This window comes from Aphelocoma coerulescens, chromosome 8 (assembly GCF_041296385.1).
Source record: "Aphelocoma coerulescens isolate FSJ_1873_10779 chromosome 8, UR_Acoe_1.0, whole genome shotgun sequence".
NCBI classification, from domain to species: domain Eukaryota; kingdom Metazoa; phylum Chordata; class Aves; order Passeriformes; family Corvidae; genus Aphelocoma; species Aphelocoma coerulescens.
Genome location: NC_091022.1, coordinates 24463051 through 24486137, shown reverse-complemented (window position 1 = coordinate 24486137; position 23087 = coordinate 24463051). Strand labels below are relative to the sequence as shown.

The window sequence follows — 23087 nt, the reverse complement described above, 5'->3', positions numbered from 1 at the left end:
CGCAGAGAGAGTAAAAAGGGAAAGAAAAGGAAATACAAGAAAAGGAAAATCTGGTTTTCCACTTTTTACATACCGAAGGGAAAAAAAAAAACTATTTCGGGGGGAAATCTTAAAAAAAAAAAAAATGACGAGCGGGGAGATTCTTGGAGGATGCTCCTTCCTTCCTCGTCGAAGCTCCTCGGGGTCCCCCCTTGCCCGCTGTCCCTCCCTCTGCCTTCCCTGGCTCCCCTGTCCCGGCAGGGCCGCCCGTGGGCTCCCGGCTGCCGCAGCGGAGCTTCCCGGACGGGGCGGACGGCGAATCCGTCGCCCAACGCTCCTCTGAGCTCCTTCCACGGCTCCTATTTTATCTCTCCGAGTTGTGACCGTGCCCGTGCCCCCAACACCCCATTTTAAAGAGTAGTCGAGGGGTGCAGCAGGCTAAGCTGGGACAGCGAGACGGCCGGGAGGAGGGTGGCGGACCGCGGTCGCTCTATAATTAAGGTTAGGAGATTATCCCCCACCAGCATCACCACCCAGGGGCCGTCGGGGGAGAGGGAAACTTCAGGGTGTGATCCAGCGCGGTGCTAAGCGGGGGGCGCGGAGAGAGGCACAGCTTCCCTTCCCTGTGCCTTACGGACCCCACCACCCCCTTAGTCCTGGCTCTAGCCCTCCTCCCTCCGCCGGCATCCCGTCCGCGTTCAGGGATTTAATTAGGCGTTTACACCTCGGCTTGGAGTAAATGACTAGTAAGAAGTGTTGGGGGGGGTGGGGGTGTATCAGCAGCGCCGCTTTGATTGACAGGGTGGAGGACCATTGAAAATCTTGCTGGGTAGCTCCCGGGTCGCTATGAAGCTCCTTTTAAAAATCCTTCTCCAATGCTGACTCCCGGTAGATGGCAGCTCCGCCGGGCGCGCAGGCAGCGCGCAGGCAGCGCGGGCGGATGGAGTAGGGCGGGCCGGGGCGCAGCGCCGCGCTCCCACGCGCGTCCCCGCTCCCACGGCGGGCGGAGAGGCTGCCCCACCGCCCCAGGTAAGAACCCCCCCCGGGCAGCGCGGGTCCGGGTGGGCTGGGGATGCCGAGCGGGAAAGAAGAGCACTTTGGGGATGGCTTGCGAGGAGGGGGAATCTGTCCGTGGGGGAATGCGCGGCCGGCGGAGGGACCGCTGGCAGGGATGCGCGCACCGCCGAGGAGGAGAAGCCTAGCCCGTGCTCCAGCGCGAATTATGTGTCCTCCTGTCCTTCTTTTTTTTTTTTTTTTTCTTTCTTGTTTATTTGGGGTATACCACGCTTAAAAAAAAAAAATCCAAACCACGGCGAAAAAAAAAAAAAATGCAAACTCCCACTACCAGCTCGGGGCTTCGTTCCCTACTGACTCCAACTCCGAGCCCGCTCCGGTGCGGGTTTAGGCAGCTGGCGGGGATGCGAGGGTTATAACCCGGCTCAGGGAATGGTGGGGGATGCGCATCCCTCTGTCAGCCGGGCTCCGCAGGAGGAGAGCGCAACTTTCCCTCCATCTACATAATGATGTTTTAGTAAGCTGCGCAGCCTGGGGAGAGCTGCCGAGGGCAGAAACACCCCCGAGAGGGGCCGGGAGCAGGGGACGATGGCGATGGCCCCGCTGGGGGTGGCTCCGGGATTGTTTGCTCTTTCTGGTGCGGCTGGAAGTTGACTGCGGAAGGGAGAGCGAGATGCCGGCAGCGCTAGGAAGCTTTTTTTAGGACAAATCACACCCCCACATCACCCCGTTGCGAGGTTAGACGGCAAAACGGACGGGGACCCCCCGTAAGGAGCTGGCAGGCCGGTCTTTGCCGCCCCCCCTCTCCGCGTTCTCCCTCTTTAAGGGGCGTATAAATCCCGGACCTGCGCTGTCAGCCCTTCTTGATAAATTAAGGGCTTCGCAGTCGAAACCTATTTACACCTCCATTATAGGGCTAACCAAATGGGGATCCGCATGCATATTTTTACCGCAAGAGATCTCATACATCTCCGCCAGAGTCGCCCCTCGGGCCATGGGATAACAGATAGCGAAGGGGGGTGGGTTGTGCTCCGCCGCGGCCAGCACTTGAGCGGAAAGAAGTCCGTGTTCCCACTCGGTGCTGGCTGCCCGGGGCACCCGGGACCCGTCCCCCTTGCAGAGGGCAAGGAGAGGGCGAGGGTGACCTCCCCGGAAGCCTTGCTGGGGACGGGACACACGGGCTCCTCTCGCCCAAAGCAAGGCCCTCGGGGAAGTTTCTGCTCCGATGGAGATGGGGTTTGGCTGCGACGCTCGCCGTGCCGTCCCTTCATCTGGGGAGAGAAGAGGCGAGAAACTCCTCATACGGAGCCATCCTGTCCCCGCGGTCGGCGGCTTTCCCGGCTGTGCTCTCCATTTATTTCCAGGCGGCGACCTCGGGCGCCTGTGGGGGGACCCGGGATAGGTCCTTGGTGTCCCCGAGAGTCGCCTCGGCGAGGCCGTCAGCAGAAAGGAGGGAGGGGGTGACATCCCCCGTTTCCCGGTGGGATTCCCGCACCGAGCGCTGCCCGCTCCCTTTCGAAACGAAACGCGGGTGGAGCGAGGTGGCACCGCAGCCCCAGACCCGGGGAGGGCTCGGCCCAACAGCCCTGCCCCTGGCTGGGGGCTTTGCGGGGTTGTCCCCGCACCCTCTGCTCCAGCCGGCCGCGCTCCGGCTGTGTCCAGCATTCCGGCTCCACTTTCAGCGCCGGGGAAAAAGAAATGTCCCCGCTCCGCCTCATCCCGTCCCCTCCGGCGGCCCCCTCCAGTTCCACTTGGTTAGCTCAAGTTTTCCATGTAAATGACAGTAATAAATATCTAATCATGTCCCGCAGCTATCGGCGGCTCGCCGAGCAGCCGGCATTAATGAGACTTCCAGGGGAAGTGGAGGAAAGGAGAGGGGGAAAAAAAAAATAAAAAGGAAAGTTTTTCCGCTCTCCCTGAAATGGTTTCTAGAGGCGAGGCCCGGCCGAGGTGACGGGGGGATGCGAGGTGCGGAGCCCCTCTCTCCTCCGGAGCGATCCCAACTGTGGGGTCGCGCTCAGGTTCAAACCCGTCCCCTCTAATTAACCCCCTCCCCAAAATCCCAGCAATTCCCCTCGAGGGAGGGGCGAATCCGGTCGCATCCCCGGGCTAGGGGCTGCTGTCCCGAAAGCCCCGCGGAGACGCGTGTGCCCATCCCCGCCGTGATTCCCAAACAATTAACGGAGCTGCAATGAGCTCTGAATGCTGACGGTGGGCCGAGGGGGGAAGGCGGTGGGAAGGCTGCGGCTGAAATTAAACCATGAGAGTTGGATTTGTTCGCCTAACGCTAAACAAATGGACTGATTACCTTCTTTCCAAACGCATCAGTCATACTACATTAAGTAGCAGAGAGCTAATTATCCCAATTAGGAGGCTGATTTATAATTAATGGCTTAGACCAAGTGATAATTGGATGTTAATGGATAACAGTTTTGTCTGAAGTAGCCTCCCGCTTCCCCAAAGGCAGGGCTGGAGGGTTCGGGGTTTATTTACTCTCTCTCTCCCTCAGCTCTGCACAGAACACAAAGCAAAATAGAAGCGAAATCTGCTTTTAGCTGGGTCGGGTGGGACCCTCCTCGGGCTGGGGGAGCCGCTGGTCGCTTCCCAGCCTGCCCAGGGCTCGGCAAGGAGGGCTACGGGGGTAACCTTCAGCACCCACCTTCCCCAGCTTTTCAAGCAATATCTGCTGCTTTTTTTCCTCTCCACCCCGAGTTTCCAAGCCTTGGACAACTGACCCTGCTGGGTACCTCATCCACCTACAGGACGTGGGTCGTGTTCTTGATGAAGGGCAAAGGCTGAGCCCCACGGGGTGCCCCAGTGCGGATGAGGCTGTTCCTGTGCCCCGCCTGTCCTAGCGAGAGCAGGATGGGACTCACCCACCAGATGAGAGATTTTACACCCTCCCTGGCCCACACTCCCCATGCAATGGCAAGCAGAGAATAAATCTGCAGTTTCTCGCTGCTCTTTCTCCTGAGAACATCTCAGAACTGGCTCGCTGACTGTTCAGCTTCTCCCTTCCACGTTCACTTTTCACCCATGAGTAAGTTGATGCAAGTCAATCCCTCTTCCTTGTTTGCCCCAGCCGGAGAGACTTGGATCTACAACCCTTTGGCTTTTGGATTGTGCTTCTAAGCTCAGTTTTCCCATTCTAACTAAGAACTGTAATGGGGATAAAATTCCTGAAAAAGGGTAAAAGTGACTTCAACCCTGAGTTACCCCATGACTGATGAGAGGTTGTATTAAATTATGCCCACGTAGTCAATGCAAAAATACACCCAAAATTGTACTGTCAGTACACAGAAAGCCAGTTTAGATGAGATTTCCAGCTTTTCCTGCTAATTTAGAGATCTTGATGTCTAAATGGGAGATTCTCCTCATGCTCACACAAGAGCAGGGATCTTACTGCTGTATCAGAAGGCACAGCTCTGTTTCACAGAGCTGGTGCAGATGTTGCTTTTCCTTAGTGCCAGTGTCTCTGCCTGCACCGAAGAAACAGAGTCAGAGAAGCTTCCCACAAATCAGAGAGAAGGACAGGCTGGCCAGGCAACTTTTTCACAATATAGTTGTAGAGGGAGTGACTGCAGTGGGTTTTGTTCCCAGTGTCTTTATCCTTTAAAGAATGTTTTGCCGAGAAAGAGGGAAATTGGATGAAAAAAAGCCAGAGCGAAGAGTTCTTTTTCCTCTGTTATTTTTACAACCAGCTCTGACAAAACAAAGGTGCTGCTGAGAAGGTCCAGGACCAAGCTCTTCTGATATAGCTACTGACTGGTTTTACTGGTGATGCTGTGGGTCTTAGCTAGAAGTAGTCAATGTTTTCTAAGATTCCAGTGGTTTTTCAGGGGCATCACAAAATTTAGCTCTTCAAGTGGAAAATGCTTCTGCTGAAGCACTGATGAATGTCAATGGGCCTTAAACCCTTTCAAAAGGCTGAGAGCTGATTTCCACAACTTGTGTCTGAACAGGACATTTATAACTACCTTGCTTCTTCTGGAAAAACACAGGAGTAGGGAAAATGCTGAAGAACATGGATTCAATAAATCCAAATTTTCCAATCCTATACAGCTAGTAATAAACTAACCTACTTTGAGGGAATTTCCATCAAAATATGCTGGTTGTGAAGAGGGTGGAGAATTCGGAAATGTAGCCAAATAACCAGGAATTAATTCATGGTGCACCAGGGTTAGCCAAACTCCGGGACTTTTCTCACCAGTTTATTTCGCTCTAAGAGTTATTGAAATAGATTTTTTTTTAAAAAAAAAAAGTCCTTTTAACTTCATTAATTTTTGGATCAGACTTCTTCTGTTTCCTAAAGCAGGTCTGGTGGAATTGCAGCTCATGGGAAGGAGAGAGTCTCTGAGGGAGGGCTGGGAGCAGGATGGACCAGCAGTGCTCCGAAGGGAGGGAAATGGGTATTTACACCAGGAGTTGCGGGTAGCTGGCACAGCTCTCTCAGGACCAGCTGTAGCCTCTGTATGGCCAGAGCAGATACTGACTTGAGAAATGGTGCTGTAAAACTGAAAGCGTGAGTGCTATGCTTGGGAACTCCACCCGGATCTTCCAAAGGAAAAGGAACACTTGCACTGGGGGAGACGAGCTGATGGATCTCGCCAGGGAGAAAATGCTCGAGGGAGCTGTGGAAACCCGATGTCTCCAGCCGTGCTGAGCACCGGGTGGAGCGAGCAGGGAGCAGCTCTGCGAGCTCTCGGTGGTGTTAGCCCGAGGTGGGTAAGCGTGCCTCTGCTGCGGGACTCCACATCTCCCCACAAAACCCAGCAGACGTTTAGCAGCTCTGCCTGCTTTACAGCACACAGCTCTTTAGAGCACACATCACCTGCTGGTGGCCAAAATACATTGCTTACCTTGGCAGCCGCACTTCATTCGGTGTAGGGATCCAAACGCTTACGGGAAAGGAAGCCTTGCATGTACCCGTGGTGCTCCCCAGCCCCTGGCACTGCTGCCACTAACTCCAGTTCGTGGCCCTGTTTTAAGGTGGTGCAAGTCTTTCCCCCACCCCAGCCCCTCCTTGTAAAAGCTGAGCTCGAGCATCTTTTTTAGTGCTAGGATGAAAAATGGTGTTACCACTTGCAAAGAAGAAAAATTTAAAACTTCTGGTATTATTCTTTTAAGGTATTAGAAATCCCCCACATTTGCATGGCTTGTGGAGATGCCTTTCAGGATTTTTTTTTTCCATTTTTGACCAAGGTAGGATTGTCTGTCATTTTGCCTTATAGCTGATTTAAGTCTGAGCAGGAGCAGTTGCCATCATGTGTTTTGTGACGGTAAGAATCATCTGCAGCAGCAGAGGCAGGGTCCAGCTGAACTTGCAGGAACAGCCTGAGTTCAGGCTCTCAGCTTCTGTTGCTTTTGAATTTTGCTTGCTCTTTATATCTCTCAAAATCACCTTCAAGTAGAATTGCACTTGGCATCATAACCTCACAGCCTCCCATCTAATCAGCTAAAAGAGCCCCTAGGAAAGTCCTTTTGTGCCAGTGGGGTCAAACTCCAGCAGAGTGGCAGAAACCACTGCATTTCACAAAGACACACTGCTCCCCTCCTCGTGTGCATACCAAACTCTCTCAGCTTAACACTCAGAACTTACAGCTTCAACTTTTTTCTTGATCAGTACTGGTGGTGGTGGGTGGAGAAATCACCCTCCCTGCATGCCTCATCCCAGTGCCTGCCCGTGGAGCCCAGCATCTGGGCTGAGGATTGCACTGGGAGTGCCTGGAGCAAGCCCGCATTCCCCTCTGCCAGGCCGGCTTCCAGGCTTGCAGCACCTGGAAGCAGCAGGAATGGAACTGGAAATGTCTTAAACTGCCTCAGCAAATCTTTACAAAGCTCATCTGTGCACTTCTTGCAGTGTTTGATCTCCCTTGTTAGGGCTCAGTGCTAGATTGTCAGATCAGTGTCGTGGTTGTGGTGCTCATGACAGACACAGGTCCTTGTCACCAAAGGTCACAGGCTTAAAAACATATTTTGACACAGAACTGTAGATCCTTGTCTTCTTAATGAGACTGTCATGGGTAAAATCCTCCAGGATATTGCTCCATCTTCCAGGGAAGGGAGATCCCTGAACCAGAAGCCCCAAGAGGCTGCCTTCAAGACGATCAGTTGGCTCATGGGAACAATCTGCAATCAAATACGCTGCAGGCAAAAGCTGTTTTGGGGGCAGAGAGCAAGCAGCGAGCCATCCTCCTGCTTCTAGCAGCCCTGGGGAAGGGCAGAGTGTGGGGAGTCTGGTTTGGAAAATTCCCTTTGCCAGCATTAAGGAAAACAAAATGCTTCTCAAGAAAGCCTTTTCCACAGAAGTGAGGCAAAGGGCTGAGCAGGTACTTTGGGGCTTTTTTAATAAAAACACCAAAGATAAACCCTTTAAGCAGCTCATGAATTCAGTAGTTGGATTGCAGGGTACTTTAAGGTTACTCCAAGTTCTGAATTCAGGGCAGTCCAGGCAGAGACGCTGTAAGGTCTGGAGGGGGAAGCAGGTGGGCAGCACAGGAAGATGCAAGCCTGGCTGCAGTGGGATGTGACCACATTCCTTATCCACGGATGTGGTGCGTGCAGCATCAGTGTTGGCAGAGCTGGGCTGTAGGGTTCCGTTTCCATGTTAATGATAAGAAATCTTAAATGCAGGATTTTTTTTATTGCTGTTGTTGCTGACTGATGTGGAAGCAGAATGCGATGGGAAACTACAGTCAAAGTGATCTTCATATCAAGAGCTTTACCCAGGAAAATGCTCCACTTCAGTATAAATTCCAAGAGCTTCTACTGAGGCTTAAGTGCTGCTCCAAAGGGAAGAAGGGAGGTTTGTCCTGGTTTGATCTGTAAGCACTGATTTTCTCGTGTAAATTACGACAAGCGAGGTATTTAGCACCCCAGAGATGTTTAGTAATGCCACTCCTGGCTGCTGGGCTCCAAGCTGCTGGGCTCCAAGCCCTAAAACTTACCCCTCACTCAAAAGCAGAGACTTGGAGGATGTCTTTATTTTATTTTCTTCATTTTTGACCTAGCAAGCCTGCCCTCTGAAGAATTCCTCTGCAAACAGAGGCATTGGAAAGTCTTTTGCCAGAAAACGTCTAATCAATCGCTCGCTTCTGTTATCTGGGGCTTTTGGGTGAAAAATGATGATTTCACAAAAGCTTTAAATAAAAATCACAGGAGCTGATGTGAGTTGCCCCTGTTAGCCAGGGCCTGTTACCTCAGCCACTCACAGCCTGCTGTCGAGAACTCATAGAGTCCTGCAACAAAACTTCCTCGTCTCAGCAGGATGCTCTGAGCTTTGTTTTATAAAAACTACAAGCCCTCTCACATGCCATTATGTTTCCACTATAAAGAGATGAGCATTACAAACACAGTTTCTGTGCTCATCATCAGCACAGCCTCAAAGAGGCAATTATTTGACAAGGTCTACCCAAAAAATGGTGACGCTGTCCCTGACTGGAAGTATTTCCAGATTTTAGCTGCTAGCAGTCCTCCTGGTTTTAAGAAAAAGATCTCTTTATTTATACCGAGGTCACTAGGAATAGCTGGGTGTGAACTGCAGGAATTGGGTTAATTGGTCAGGTTTTGCTCTCATTGGGTTTTGACTTGTTTAACTAGATCCTCTTTAATTAAGATCTCTCTCTGCACTTAGAAATTAACTTCATTTAAATCCAGGGATTTTCACAGGTGTAAAAATATTTCAGGAAGATCAAAAATGCAGAGTCCTGAGGGGTTTTTTTGGGAGCTGTTCTCAATTCCTCATTTCAGTTATGAGGAAAGTCTTTTGGAAGCCTGTTTTTATGGTGCATGCTGCTCTCGGACTTTGACATTTGAATGAGAAACTATGATGTGTTGCAGTATTTCAAATTATTTATATTTCATCCACTACAAAGGTGAAATTGTTTCCTTAGACATTCGGTAATCTCACGTGAGGAACAAAACTGATTTATAACATGTTGGTTATTATCTTACATGATTTTGGGCCTTTATATATCTAAAAGATTTAGGGATATATTAGGAGAAAAAAAAAGAAAGATTGAAGAAAACCTCTTGCTAGGATCATTTATTCATAACCCCCCAGGTATGTAATTCATTTAGTACCAAATACATATAAACCCAATGTCTGTCTATAGAGTGAGCCTGTTTCCCTGGAATGTGAGTTACACAGAGTAAGGGATTTGTTATTTATCTTTCTGATTTGAAGTGTTTCTGAATAAGGAATTAAAGCATAAAATCATAACGCAGAACAGCTCTGGGGGAGGTGAGGGGGGATATTCTGTTGTGGTTTTATTTTCAGTGGTGTTTATTGCCAGTGGTAATAAGGGGGAAAGGATGTTGCAGCACAAGCCATTTGCTGTTTTTCCCTGTTAGTAATGAACAGTGGCTTCCTGTGCTTTGCATAAACACCAACAGTGATTTGTAGCACCTTTGCAGGTGCTCAGGCTGAGGACCACAACTTTTCTTTTACATGACAGGGCTACTCCCATTTTTTTCTGTCACCTGCAGAACCCTGAACACCAATCAAGTGCACCAGATTTCTGTTTCATGCTTGGTTTTTTTTAATTGATCCTTTTCTTGTGCGCAATCTGCGCCTTCCATCAGGGCACACACCCGAGGCTGTGCCGAGCGCTTCCAAACTTTGAATCCATCTGTGGTGAATCTCTTCATAAGCAATGAACTATGGTGTTGAAATTCCCTTCTGAAAGTGACTTTCTGAAGTCCAGATTTGAGGGGGTTTTGTACAGTTTATTCCCCGTGTAAAGAAGGCCTCATACACCCTCTACACCATCACCAGCCCTCCTGAGCTTTGATGAAGCGATAAAGAAACGCCTCACAGTGCCCACCAGTCAAAAGCAGACTCTGGTATCCTCTCATTGAAACATCTAGGAATAATTCAGTATTTTTAACTCACAGGTTTTATCACCCCATTCTTCAAGATGGCATCTGAGTAGTATCATTTCGTGTAGATCAATGAATTTAGTCTCAGTACTTCTTTGAGTTTGACATGACTCACTGTTTGGAGGGAAAAGAGAAAATGGTCCAAAGCCTCTGCAAAGCTACATATCCTACATCCAGCCTCAGCCTCATCTCACCTGACAGTGTTTGCTTGAGAAGGGCAGAAGTCTTGTCCTAGGCATTTTTTTGCTTCTACCTCGGAAAACTGGCCAGAATAAGCTATTGAATAAAATTCTTCCATCTCACCTCAGTTTGGATTTGGGGAGCAAAAACAGTGTCTTGGTTTAGAGCTCAATCCTTCCAGAGCAGTGCTGGCACAGGGAGCTGCTGTGGATGCCCTAGTTCAGGACAGCTTGGGATGAGGACAAACCTGCCAGCAATGACAGGAGCTCTGTGGCCAGCACAAGGGACCCTTGAGTTTGCAGGATGCAGGGATAGATCCACTTCTCCATGAATGGGTTTTGTCAGTTCTCTAATTTTGCTGAAGACTTTGCGTGTGACTGGCAGGTGAAGCCAGGTACAGATTGATGATGTTTTGATGGGGGGAGTAAAGTGATGAAATGTGGACAGAAAATTGCCTTTATTTCAAATTGTTGGGTGCACTTAATTTAGCTCCAGGCTCCAGGGTGAATTTTGTGATTTTGTTGTGGTGGTTTGTTGTTTTGGGGTTTTATTCCTTGATAGAAGGGAAAATATGGATGTTCTCTCGCCACGTACTCCTCAGAAAACTTCAATATCTCATTTTTTAAAATTGTTCTTAGGTCTGTTTCAATTCCACATACACAAGCCACTAGGAACAGGAGTTTTCACTTGCTGAGGAAATGCATGGGTCTCTCTTCGCATCTTCTCTCAGGACAGAATTACATGCAAAATTATACAAAATTAGTTACCAGTTAAATAGGGAAACTTAAAGCCTTGTACAAAGCTGAGAATATTAAAACCCAGGGTCAGATCTCCGCTGTTAGGTGTTAGGTGGTGCATGATTAATTGCACCACTCTTGTGCTGGATGACTTGGTGGGAGCCTGAGGTTTTCAAGGCCAGCATTGGGAAGGGATGGATGGGAGCCACACTGGTTGGAGCAGTGCAGCTCTGCTCTGGGATAACGGGGTTCCTGTTTCCAGCTGGTAAATGTGCAAATTGTTTTGCATCAGATTGAACAGCAGCAGCAGAATACAGAGTGGTGGGGTCCGTGCATTAGTCTGGGATGGGCAGAATGCTACACTGCCTGGCCTCAAAGAAATGCAGGAATGGAAAAACCTCGATTTCTCATAGACAGCAGCAGTTAAAGCTAAGGGGAACCCCACGTCCTCTCTGTGAGGCTGGATCCTGGCAGGACACAGCCCCTGCAGTCTGAGAAGTCACAGGCTTGGGAAGAAAAATAGGCACAGCATCCATGAGTCTTCCATAGCAAAAATGTAAGTGAGAGGTAAAAGCCATGGAAGGGTTTTTGACACTGAGGTAGCAATGCCAGGACTGTAAGGACAGGAGTGGGAACCCCGGCAGCGTCGGGTGCGGGGCACGGCAAGGAGACCTGACAGCCTGGTGCTGAGAAATGTGGGAAGCAGGGAGAGAGCCGGGCTTGTGATGCCGGGGGTGGGAAAGTCACTGCTGCTGCCCTGAGGGGCCATGCAGGAAGGGACTACCTGCCCCAGGAGGTGCCAGCCCAGGCACTGCATGGCAGCATCCCCCCCCCGTGCTGGGCAAACACTGCAGGACCAGCCCACAGGCTCCTGGCAGGGGCATTCTTCCCTCACCTACTGTTTTCCTGCACCTTTCCTCAGCTTCCATCTCCTTTCTCTGCTGCTCCTAACTCTTCAATGATCTCTGATGCACAAATCAGGATGAGGATCCTTTCTTTCAGGATGGACCCTACTTTAACCTCCCAGTTTATCCACAGATGCTCAAGCCCATACCCCTTCCATAAAGCAGGAGTTCAAACTTTGCTCTCATCCTCCTCCTGGCTGTGGCTGCTCCTGAGGCCCTCCAGCCATGCAGAGACATAAAAGATGCATTTGCAGATTTTGAAAATTAAGACCATCTATACAGCCAGTGGGAAGGGATCAGCTTATTTGGTTGCTTAATGAAATATAAAGATTATTTTAACCAGTGTAAGCACTATTCGACAGCTTGTGAAACACAGCAGTGGCTTGATGAATGGCTTCCTCCATTAAAAAAAATTGCTGCATGATGTCTTTTAAATATTTAATTTATTGGGGTTGGAGTGAGCTCAGAGCTGACAGTTAAACAGGAGCTATTTGTGGTCTCAGTTAACTTTGCTGAACCGTCTCGCTCAGTAAATTCCCTCATTTTTTACACCGAATCTGGGATGATGCATTTGCTGCACAAGTGAGTAGGAAGTTCTGCCTGTTGTCTGCACTGCAGCGTAAAAGGCAGTTATCACCAAAGCTGTGATGGGCATTGACTCCCATCCTGAGTCCATCCCTGTGAAGTCCTTCTCTTTTTTCTTTTTTTCTTTTTGATGCACTTTCTTCTAGGCCACCCAAAAATGTTCACATAAAATCATCTTTTAACAATCAAATACGCTGCAATATTCCTGGAGCAAGTGTTTCAGTGGAAACACTGGGCTCCAGACACAACACCACTGGCAGTGTCCTTGGAAGACCGTATAGTACGGGAAAATTCCCCTCCTCTCCCTCTTCATTTTTCCTCTAATGTGCCAGCTTGCTGCACAGCTGACCACATGCAAGGGGGATTAGAAAAGAAAAACAGGCGTTTCTGTGAGTTGGGAGTCAAAGACACTCAGCCTCCCCCGTATCTTCTGGCAAGGCTGAGCCCTGGTGTGGATTCTCCAGCGTCTGTTAAGGACAGAGGTCTGGCAGCAGCCCAGGGCAGTTAATAGGTTCTGTGTCCTCAAATGGTTTTCACGAAACACGCAGGAGCTTAATAAGCTTTGAGACCTCCACCCTGCTGGCCAAAGCTGGTGCAACCAGCCAGCTGGTTCACTAGTGAGCTGGGAGGGGAGGAGGCAGAATGAAGCCACAAATCTCTGTTTGGCTGCCTGTGTTGGCCAGAAAAGCCAGGCCTGCCCTTGTCTGTGACAGCGGGGCAGTGAACAATTTTATTGGGCGGGACGATGCTCTTGGGAACAGAACCACACCGAGGATGGGGTGAGGCTGCACCACAGGTGAGTCTTTCCCAGGTGATGGCAGATGTCCTCTGTGGCCATGTCAGTGGTACATGTCGCTGGGACATGTCCCTTAACATGTCCCTTAACAGCAGCAAAATTTTGCAGTCTAGGAAAGCAACATCACAGCTGTAATTTCACTGTGAGCCCCATTGTGAGGAAAATAAATATACATGCCAAAAATCTGTTGGTGTGTGACATCCCTCACCTTGAGCAGAGAACCAGCAAATGATTTTGTCATTGCTTAGATCTTCCCTAAGCTGTGTTAGAGCAGAGCTATGGCAGTCTTGTGTTTCGGTTGGCACCTGAACTAAAAATGTCCATTTTCACAGTTCAGCTTGGAATAGTGGGGAGTGAATGCAGAGAGGGTGAACAGGCAGACACAAAGCAGAGGAAGTTGGCATCAGAGTGTGTGTCAGAACTTTGTGGTGTAACCACACCTGGACCTGTCACCCTTCATCAGCTCTCAGGGTTGAAATGATGCAGTGGCAGAGCACGAGGGACTTGGGGAAACAGCAGTGAGGCTGAGCACTAAATTCCAAAATTAGGGGTTTATAGTTAACTGCAACCTCTTTGAGAAGACAATCCCAAAACCAAAACTCACATTCATGAGGGTCATCCCTGAGCTGGCAGAGTGTTTGACCAAACTCCAGCTGCATGTTTCCCTCCCCCGTTCCTGGGCACCACAATGGAGAGAAGCCACAAGATGCCCCACACGCTATGCTACAAAATTCAGCTTCTTTTCCAAGGAACTCCAGCTTGGTCTCTGGCTATGGCACAGGGTCACTTCATGTTTGTGCTTCTTACATCAAGGTGGAGAGAACGGGAGTTCAGAGCAGGAGGGGCAGTGGGACCAACTCATTTCCCTCTTCAACGTGAGTCTGAACCTCCGTGGTATAAATCATTTACGGGAAAATATAAAGGTCATTTCTCAGTACAGAAAATACAGCAGATAATTGTTCTTCCAAGTTTTCACTGTTCATTGTATCAAGTTCCTCCTAAAACCATGGGCATTTCTCCTAAAATCATCACCTCCCTCCAGTGTTCAAATTGGTTTCTAAGAGGCTGCCTGAGAAGATGTCTGCTTTCCTTAAGTTAGTCCAGCTGACCCTCTTTCCCTGAACGTTTGTTCATTGCACTGGCTTTCCAGACGGTGACTTGCTGATGTAAACGGTGGTTTAAAAAATTTATTTTGTGGCTAATGTTTCACAACTTCCTTTCTGATGTCTTACAAACTGCAGAAACGATGTCCTGGAGGCCCTCAGTCATTTACAACAGGGATGAATGAAGCATTGCTCGGCTTTTGAGATCAATATTAGCTCAGTTTTACAGATGGTCTGTAAGGAAAAAGAGCTTGAAGTTTCATGCAGAGCCCACACTAGAAAAAAAGCCATTAGTTTTCTGAAATAATTTCCTTGCTATTGAGCTATGAAATGTCGGTATTTATTGCAAACCTTATTCCCTCTTTAGCCATAACATTTTTGGTGCTATTATGTTGCAGATTTATTTTCTTTAACACCACATGCTCTTTTTTCTTGTTCTTTCCCTGTATCATTTGTGTTTTCTTAAGACGACCTGTAAGAAAAATGCATAATGAATGGAAACAAATTATAAATTAGTTCAGATAAGGAACATTATTTGACATTCCAGCAATGGGATTACAAAACAGTCTACTGTAGGAAATGATAGGGACAAAATCCCAGCTAACCCTGGGATAGAGCTAGGACAATGCATTAAAAGTCACTGCAATATGATAAAATGCGTTGTGGTATGCAAAAAAATTAATTTCCCATATTTCAATCAGCATGAGTGGGATGTATTCAGATTCTGGGCTTTAAGTTTGGAAGCCAGACTAGTGTTGATGGTGCTTTACGTGTACAGGAGATATTTGCATTCCCATCCCTAAACCTGTTGGAGCTGAGGGGTCAGACATGAGCCTTGCATGCAGCACTTTAATTTTGAGCTCAGCATTTCCAAAGCTCTCCTGAGATTCCAGGATGCTGGAACAGCACGTCCCTAAGCCCGTTTCTCCTGTGGGTGATGTTTTGCAGGTTTATGTCACCATGCAGCACTATGGAGTGAACGGCTACTCCCTGCACGCCATGAACTCACTGAGTGCCATGTACAACCTCCACCAGCAGGCAGCTCAGCAGGCCCAGCATGCCCCTGACTACCGGCCCTCGGTGCATGCCCTCACCCTGGCAGAGAGACTGGCTGGTAAGAACAACTCATGGCTTTTGCCCTTCCCTGGCACTAAATACCCACCCGAACAAACAAAAAAAACACCACCAAAAAATCCCCTTGTTGCTTGCATTGAGTGAAACTCCTCTGGAGTGTGACAGAGCCAAGGGCATGGTGTGCTCTTCAGGACTGGCCCTGCAGCCAAGCTCTGCAGGTGGCACCTGACCTCCAGTGTTTGCTGGCACCTTGCTTCAGACTGGCCCCCGATGGCTGAGAAGCGGAGGGAAGAGATGAGATGTGGCCCCACTATATGGGATTGAAAAGAGAGAATAAAAAGACACTGAAAGGTGTTTTAACAAGTGAACAGAAAGCAGCAAAGAATTTTACAGTCTTGTCAGTAAATAAGGGCAAAATGAACATGATCACAAAGTAAATTGGATTCCCCGGCTCAGGCACCAGCTCAGGTCTTGCATTCCCTAACAGCCACCTCCTGCCAGCCCAGACCGTATCTTGCTTCTCCACATTGTCCCTTAATGCAACCAGAAGTCTGAGGAATGTCTTCCCAGGCGGGCAATCCACAAAGGCATGATGATAAAGGTCTTGGACTCTTTGGATCAGTGAGCCACAGCTGGCTGTCAAATCTTCATGTCAGCAATATTCCCTTATCCAGCTGCTAATTGTGATCTTCTTAACATGGTTCTCAATGGCCTGTGGGATCTTTGAGGGGGTGCAGGGCAGAGCAGGAGTCACTGTCCTCATCAATAAACAACCAAAGTGGAATCAAGGAGACCTGGACTCTTCTACTGGCTCTGCTGCTGGACTGCAGAGTGATGACAAGAGAGCACTGTCCTTGTCCCGGTCATACATCCCCTTGTTCCCTGCCCCTCTCAGTATGCAGGTGGTCAGATGGGAGCAGATGGCCCTGAACTCTGCAATGTCCCTTGCAGACTCTGGGTCTCAAGGTGCCCCTTTTCTAGCTGAGAAGATCTCTTGAAAGATGTTTGTGATATCCTGTATCTTTTAGAGTAGAGCATGGAGGATTTAATGTCTTTGGCCCTAACTAGAGTAAAGCAGAGGAAGATGAAAAAAGAATAAAAAAGCTATTCTCATATTCTTGACCAGAAGATTCAATTGGTTTTCTGACCTCTTATCTTTAAAATTAATAACCCACCTGGAAGACTTTCCAAATTAAATCCCACAGTCCCCTTGTCTGCTTATCATTGGCTGGGTAGGCATTATACACCTACAAGCTGTTTCCTTTGCAGTTGCCTCACATTCTGTTACTTCTGAATATCTTTCAGTGCAGGTTATAGATCTCATTTGCCTTCCAGGGACAGCCAGAATAAAGCAGCACAAAAGCAAATGACCTTAAGTCAGAAAACAGAGGTTTCTGATTGTAAGTGCAAAGCCTCACCTGCAATTTATATTCTCCTTCTTGCACAAAGCCTGAAAACATAGTTAAAACATTAAAATAATTGCTGGTTGCCTCTTGCTGGAGTGGCCAAACTTAATGCATGAGCTGCTGCCTCAGGGGAGCTGGCAGGTCTAACCTCTACTCTAGAAATTTGGGAATATTCCAGCCTGCAGGTAGGGTGTTTAACCAGTGCCCTTTCTCCTGTTTTCGTGTACTTGAAACACAAATGTTAGCTTTTTAAAATGTTTTGGGGGCAGCTTCAGTTTCATCTCTTGTGCTGGAATATCCCTTCTCCTCACCTGGCTGCACTGTGAGCTGTGCCTGGGTGCATCAAGGATGGTCCCTCTGCCTCCAAAGGGACAGCTTTATCACCAGCATTTGAGCTCCCCAAGGAGCTCTGATACCTCAAACACAAGAGTCTCTTGTATGCAACCAGCATTATATTGTTGAAGACCTTTAGCCTGATCACATCTTTGCCAGGTTGCCAAAACCACGCAGCTCTGGCAATCCCCCAGAAGGGCGCTGCGAGTGCTGACCTAGAATGGAACAGCTGGAAGTTTTGGAAGAGGAATGTTTGAGCAGTGCAAAGCTGATTTGCCACGCTCGTTAGCCAGTGGATCTGAGACCTGGCTGTGTGGTGCTGGGGGTGGCCCCGACAGCAGGTTTAGGTTTATTGTTTAGATTCATGTCACGATGCTCGTGACAAAAGCACAAATAAACAGCAGCCAGAGCCTTCATTGGGCTCCGTGCACTGATAGTGCCAGTTTTTCTCCCTGTTCCGTTGTTTTCTCACGTATTCATTACTCCCTTCTTCTGGAAGTCACATTCTTAACTGAATTAAAAATGATACCAGACACTGCTCTTTCTGCATTTCCTCTTTGAGAGCAAACCTCTTGCCAGACTGCTTCATTCCAGGGCTGTAGCACAGCATGTCCCAACTTGCATAATAAAGGGTGGGTTTTTTTCATTTTCAAGTAACTTATTTTCATTGATTTAAGATCTTTCTACTCCCACGAACTGTTGTGCAATAATAACGCCCCTGGTAAAATAATAAGCCCTTTACTGTTGGCCTCAGATTTTCCCCAGTCTGAATTTCTTCTCTGCCCTCAGTTTTCCAAGCTTGGTTTGCAAATTCTGACCTTGTGAGTAGCTGCTCTGCTGAGAAGAGCTCAGCACATGAGCTCTGGGCTTGCAACCAGTGGGGCTGGACGTGGCCCTGGCTGGAGTTTCCACCCCAGATGCTGGAGAGTGTCTGTGCTCAGTAAAGGATGTGCTTTAGAGCTAAATGCACAAAAGCATGGGAGCTTAAATGCTCTCTGAACTGGAGCCCAGAACAGCTCTCCAATATCATGCCTTGAAGACTTCAGTGAGCTACACAAGAGACATTAAAGAAGTACAGCAGTGAACGTCCCCGCATCGTTTTTATTTGTGTTTCTTAAAGAAAGATACCTATGCCATGGTGGGGTCTGGGCATCTGCATGTCCTGCCCCACTGATGTTGAAGCAGATTGAGTTATTTCAATCAAATTCAGCACTGGAGCCTCAACAGCTTCCACAGATGTCACAAAAAGAAGTTCTTTCTACAGAACAGGCTTTTAGAATAATTGAATGGTTGGGGCTGGAAGTGATCTCAAAGGTCATCTAGTTTTAACCCCTCTGCTATGGTTTTGTCTCTTTGGACACATCAATTAACCAGTAAAATCCATATGTGTGTGCTTTATTAGCATTAAAGCAATCAAAAGAACACTTTGTAGTTTTTTCTGATGTTAGCAAGTGCTTTATTCGACTGTCAGCATACAAATTCCAATAATTAAATTGGCCACTTTTCTTGTCTTCCAACGGCTGTACATTTCAAGACATCATTTTGGAGGCACGTTATGGATCCCAGCACCGCAAACAAAGGCGAAGTCGCACGGCCTTCACCGCCCAGCAGCTGGAGGCACTGGAGAAGACCTTCCAGAAGACTCACTACCCAGATGTGGTGATGAGAGAGCGGCTGGCCATGTGCACAAACCTGCCTGAAGCCAGAGTCCAGGTACCGATACTCTGTGGGTTTGCAAGTGGGGATGTTCAAAAGAACATAGCGGGGTTCCCAGAGGGCTGACAACTCCCTTGACCTTTCAGGATTCTTCCAGTGGAACCAAAGATTTCGGGGCAGTGAAGTTGTCAAAGGTGGGGGCAGGGAGGATAAAATCATCCAAAGTCACACATCTGCTTAAGTAACTTCAAATCCACGCCCACATTTTTTAAATTTAGGATTGTCTGAAGTGCACAATGGTTTTCATTTGTCCTTTCACATTTCTTTAGGGGAAATTTTAGAAACAGCAACAGAAATCTACTTATTTATTTATTTACAAGGCTTTTCTGGCTTTCTCAAAAAAGTAGAGACCCAAGTAATTCCAGCTGCTCATTTCCACCAGTGTCAATATTTGTAACGTCTCAGGCCAAGGTTTGGGTTTGCTTCTTGGTTTTGTTGGCTTTTTTTTTTTTAGTTTCAACTTGTGAAATGTTCTAGTTCATAACCTGCTGGTGGAGAGGTTCTTGTCTTTTAAAATGCAAATAGTCTTCATGGGAAAGAGAAAAACTACTGGAAAAAAATTAGTTCTTTGATAAAAAATACCAGGACATTCTGATCAAAAAATGGTTTGTTTCCTTATCTAACCAACCAAAGAACATGACCAAGATTTGCAAATATATTTCTTCTAATCCCTGTCTGCTGATTTAGGTTAAAAAATATATGGATTCTCCCCTCCTTTCCTAAATGCAGTTGCCAGACAACAGCCTATGTCAGTAATGACTTACTTTGAGTGCTGCCATCGTAGTTTTGATACACTTACAACCCAATGGTTTTAGAAACGTAACAGACTGTAAGCCAATGTCATGTCATCAGACATTACAGCTGCAAGACATTCTTTTTGGATGCAGCTGCCTAACCAATTCAGGGGAAAAAAACCTAACAAACCCCCAAAAACACCAGCAGTGGAGTGTCTTAAAGAATCAACATAGAGGCTAGGTATTTTTTAAAGTCTGATTGATATGTTATTTGTAGATGCACTGAAAACAGTCGAACTCTAAGGTCCAGCAAAGTGGAATAGCCTTTGGGTGCAGTGGGCTTGCAGTACCTCATTACTTGGGGTTCCCCTGAAGCTCCCAGGCTGAATGATGCTGAATTTGGCACTAAGCAAGATTCTCACTGGTTTTTCTCCCCTCCTGCTTGTGGCACTGAAGGTCTGGTTCAAGAACCGGAGAGCCAAATTCCGGAAGAAGCAGCGTAGCCTGCAGAAAGAGCAGCTGCAGAAGCAGAAGGACTGTGAGGGGAGCCACAGTGAGGGAAAGATGGACCCACCGGTGCTGGAGACCCAGGCTCCCACCCCGGACACCGAGAAGGTCCAGAGCCTCCCCAGCGAGGCTGGCACAGACCTCAACCTGACCCTGTCGGAGCAGTCAGCCAGCGAGTCAGCGCCCGAGGACCAGACCGAGAGAGAGGAGGAGTTCAAGAGCACCTTGGATGAGGCCAAAGTGGACAAGAGCCCTGGTGTGGACAGCAAGGCTTTGAACTGCAAGAGAGCGAGCCCAAAAGCAGGTGAGGGGCAGCATCTTGATGGGGGTTGGTGTTAGGACCCCTTTCCAAGGGAGTGCTGGTGATTAGGTATCGTCCCATATTCCCTGTGGAGTGGGTGCTCACAGATAGGCTGCCCACGCTTGTCCTCTTGTCCTCAGCACTGAACAGGCCCCACAGAGGGCAGCATGTCCATCGCTAGAGCACTGAAAGAGCAAAGCCTTCTGCCCCAGTTAGATCTTGGGGAGAACAGTGCCCAGCAGCAGCAGAGAGCTCAGCCCCATTTCTGCACTCTGAGGTGCCAAGTATGGGAAAGGCACACATTTAGCTCTCATGGGCTGTCATACCCCCACTCATTTGCCCTCCAATGCAGGAGACAAGCCCATGCTGCTGCCCGAACCCTTCTGGGGTGTGAATAGGCACCTGCATGCAGCCTGTAGGAATAACCCCCATCCCCTCTGTCTCCTGCTACAGAGTCTCCTATCAGCGCGACTGTGACGCCTTCATCCAGCAGTGGCCTGGCTCAGACTCACTCCTACTCCTCCTCGCCCCTGAGCCTCTTCCGCCTGCAGGAGCAGTTCCGCCAGCACATGGCAGCCACCAACAACTTGGTCCATTACTCCTCCTTTGAAATGGGGACACCGTCTGCCATGCCCTACTTGGGCATGAACGTCAACATGGCCCCGCTAAGCTCCCTGCACTGTCAGTCCTATTACCAGTCGCTGTCCCACGCTCAGCAGGTCTGGTCCTCCCCCATCCTGCAGGCCTCCAGCTCCCTGCCAAGCCTGAACAGTAAAACCACGAGCATTGAGAACCTGAGGCTCCGGGCGAAGCAGCACGCGGCGTCCCTGGGGCTGGACACCCTCCCCAACTGACTGCCCATGAGAAGATGCACCAGAGGTTGGCACTACACACGGCACTCCTTGGATCCCCCCGTGCCCCCACCTCTTCCTGAAGTAAGGTGCTCCCGTGCAGGGAAAACTTTGCATTTATTGACGTCTTACTAGCACCATGGTTGCGTCAGACACTGCTACTGGCTTGGTCTTCACTAAATATTTAACGAGGAAGGGGGAGAAGATCTATGTTTAGACAGATGAACTGTCCTCTGGACTGCCATGAGTTAAGCCTGTGACGCTGAGGAGGAGCCCCCTGTCCTCATCCCCTCGATAAGGTGCCAACTGTGTTATATTCACTTTTTTGTTGTTGTTGTTGCGTTCTTTGGGGGAAGAAAGAGTCCTGCTTTGTCTTGTATATAGTTTATAATGTTGACAGCACCCATCACCTGTGTGTTACTGTCAGTGTTACAGAACCATGACCTCTTTTGCTTTTATTCCCCTTTCCTTTTCAATTTTAGTAGCTAGTATCAGAGTTACAAATCAGCCATCCTCTCGACCTCAGCTGGTAGCTAGTTGCTCTTCTTGGGTCAGCATCCTAAAGGTGTTCCATGGGGAAGAGAAATGATTGTGCACTTCACCTCTCCACTTCTCCCTTCTCTGCTGAGGATAATTTTTTAACAACTGGGAAATGACCTGAAGGTGAATTTCCTGTTTAGGCACTTCCTATAAGGCAAGCATTTTTGGTTTTTCTTTTTAATAGCACTTCCTCAAAGACGACAAAATATTGGCCAAATACTGCTGGCTGGGAGAAAATGAAGGCCAAATTTGTGGGATTATTTTTGATCTATTTTATTTCCTCTTTGATCTTCAGTGAAGTGTAAACTTTATTTACAAATTACAGGGTTTTCTTTTTGGTGAGCATTTTGGTCTTACTTTGACTATAGATAATAATAAAAATTTTGTATGGACTCCTGGTGTGTTCATACACCATGAATTTTATGGTTCTTTGACGAAAAACTTGATTAATGCAAGCTGTGTCTAGAAAAACTCTGGTCACCAAATTCTATCCTCAAGCCCTCAGTTCCGAAAGTGGTTATCAAGCGAAAATGTAACAAGTGAAAAATGCTGAACTTCTGGAGGCAAAGCAGGTGTAAGCAGGGGCTTTATATTCCCTGAGGAGCTGAGGGGGGATAGATGAACTTGCCAAAAATGCAGGGTTTGCAAGTAACCAAAATTCACCAGCCTCAGAATTGTTGCATTGAACAGTTTCAGTCTCATTTCATCGGAATCATTCATCCTTGGGCGGTTTTCCTTGTTGGGAAGGAATGATTCTGCCAGTTTAAATCACTTTCTGGTTGTTGGTTTGGTTTTTTTTGCTTAACCAAATAAACATTTTGGACCCACTGCTATTACTCTGAGCATTAGGGAGGGATGACATCCAGATCTAATCTCTAATATCACCTAGGACCAAAAAAATCCAGAGTGACTCTGGGGCAGGTGGTCTGTTTGTATCCCAGGAGTGTCGACTGCGTGTGTCACTAACAGACTGGGCAGAGCTGTGCTGTCTCTCTGCAAATAATCATAATTGATTTAACATGAAGCGTAGACCCATAGCCTGTGGCCCCTCTCACTCCCACCTTGCTTCATGCTGGGGCAGCAGCCAGGGGTCAAATTACCTCTTTAAACATGGAAGAAAAGAGTGTTTTCAGCTACATCCATGCTTCTTGAAAAAGCATCTAACTCCTGCAAATAGAGACGTAAGAATAGCCAAGTTTGATAGGAAATAGTGCTTTATCCCTCATAAAGCTGTAGCAGGAGCAGACCTCTGGATGGGGGCAGCTCATCAACCGCACCAGCTTCCAAGGAAAACGGAGTGTCTTCCATAAATATTTCCATTGTGCCAAACACTTCAGTTTGGGGCTTTTCTCTCATGCTTTAGTTTTCCTGACTGTGTCAAATCAGCCCCCGTGACCGGCAGAATTCTCCACTTTGCCAAAACCAAATGTATTTGTAGGAAGCAGA

At 48.2% G+C, this 23087-nt stretch overlaps 1 protein-coding gene across 1 annotated transcript; it reads left to right on the top strand.

Annotated features, from left to right (window-relative positions):
- Nucleotides 1-709: 709 nt before the first annotated feature.
- Nucleotides 710-21123, top strand: DMBX1 (diencephalon/mesencephalon homeobox 1). The gene is given in 6 exon segments (XM_069023070.1): nucleotides 710-952; nucleotides 954-1008; nucleotides 15128-15293; nucleotides 18527-18705; nucleotides 19899-20253; nucleotides 20704-21123. Coding segments are annotated over 6 exon segments (1254 nt in total). The 5' UTR covers nucleotides 710-854; the 3' UTR covers nucleotides 21105-21123.
- Nucleotides 21124-23087: the final 1964 nt, after the last annotated feature.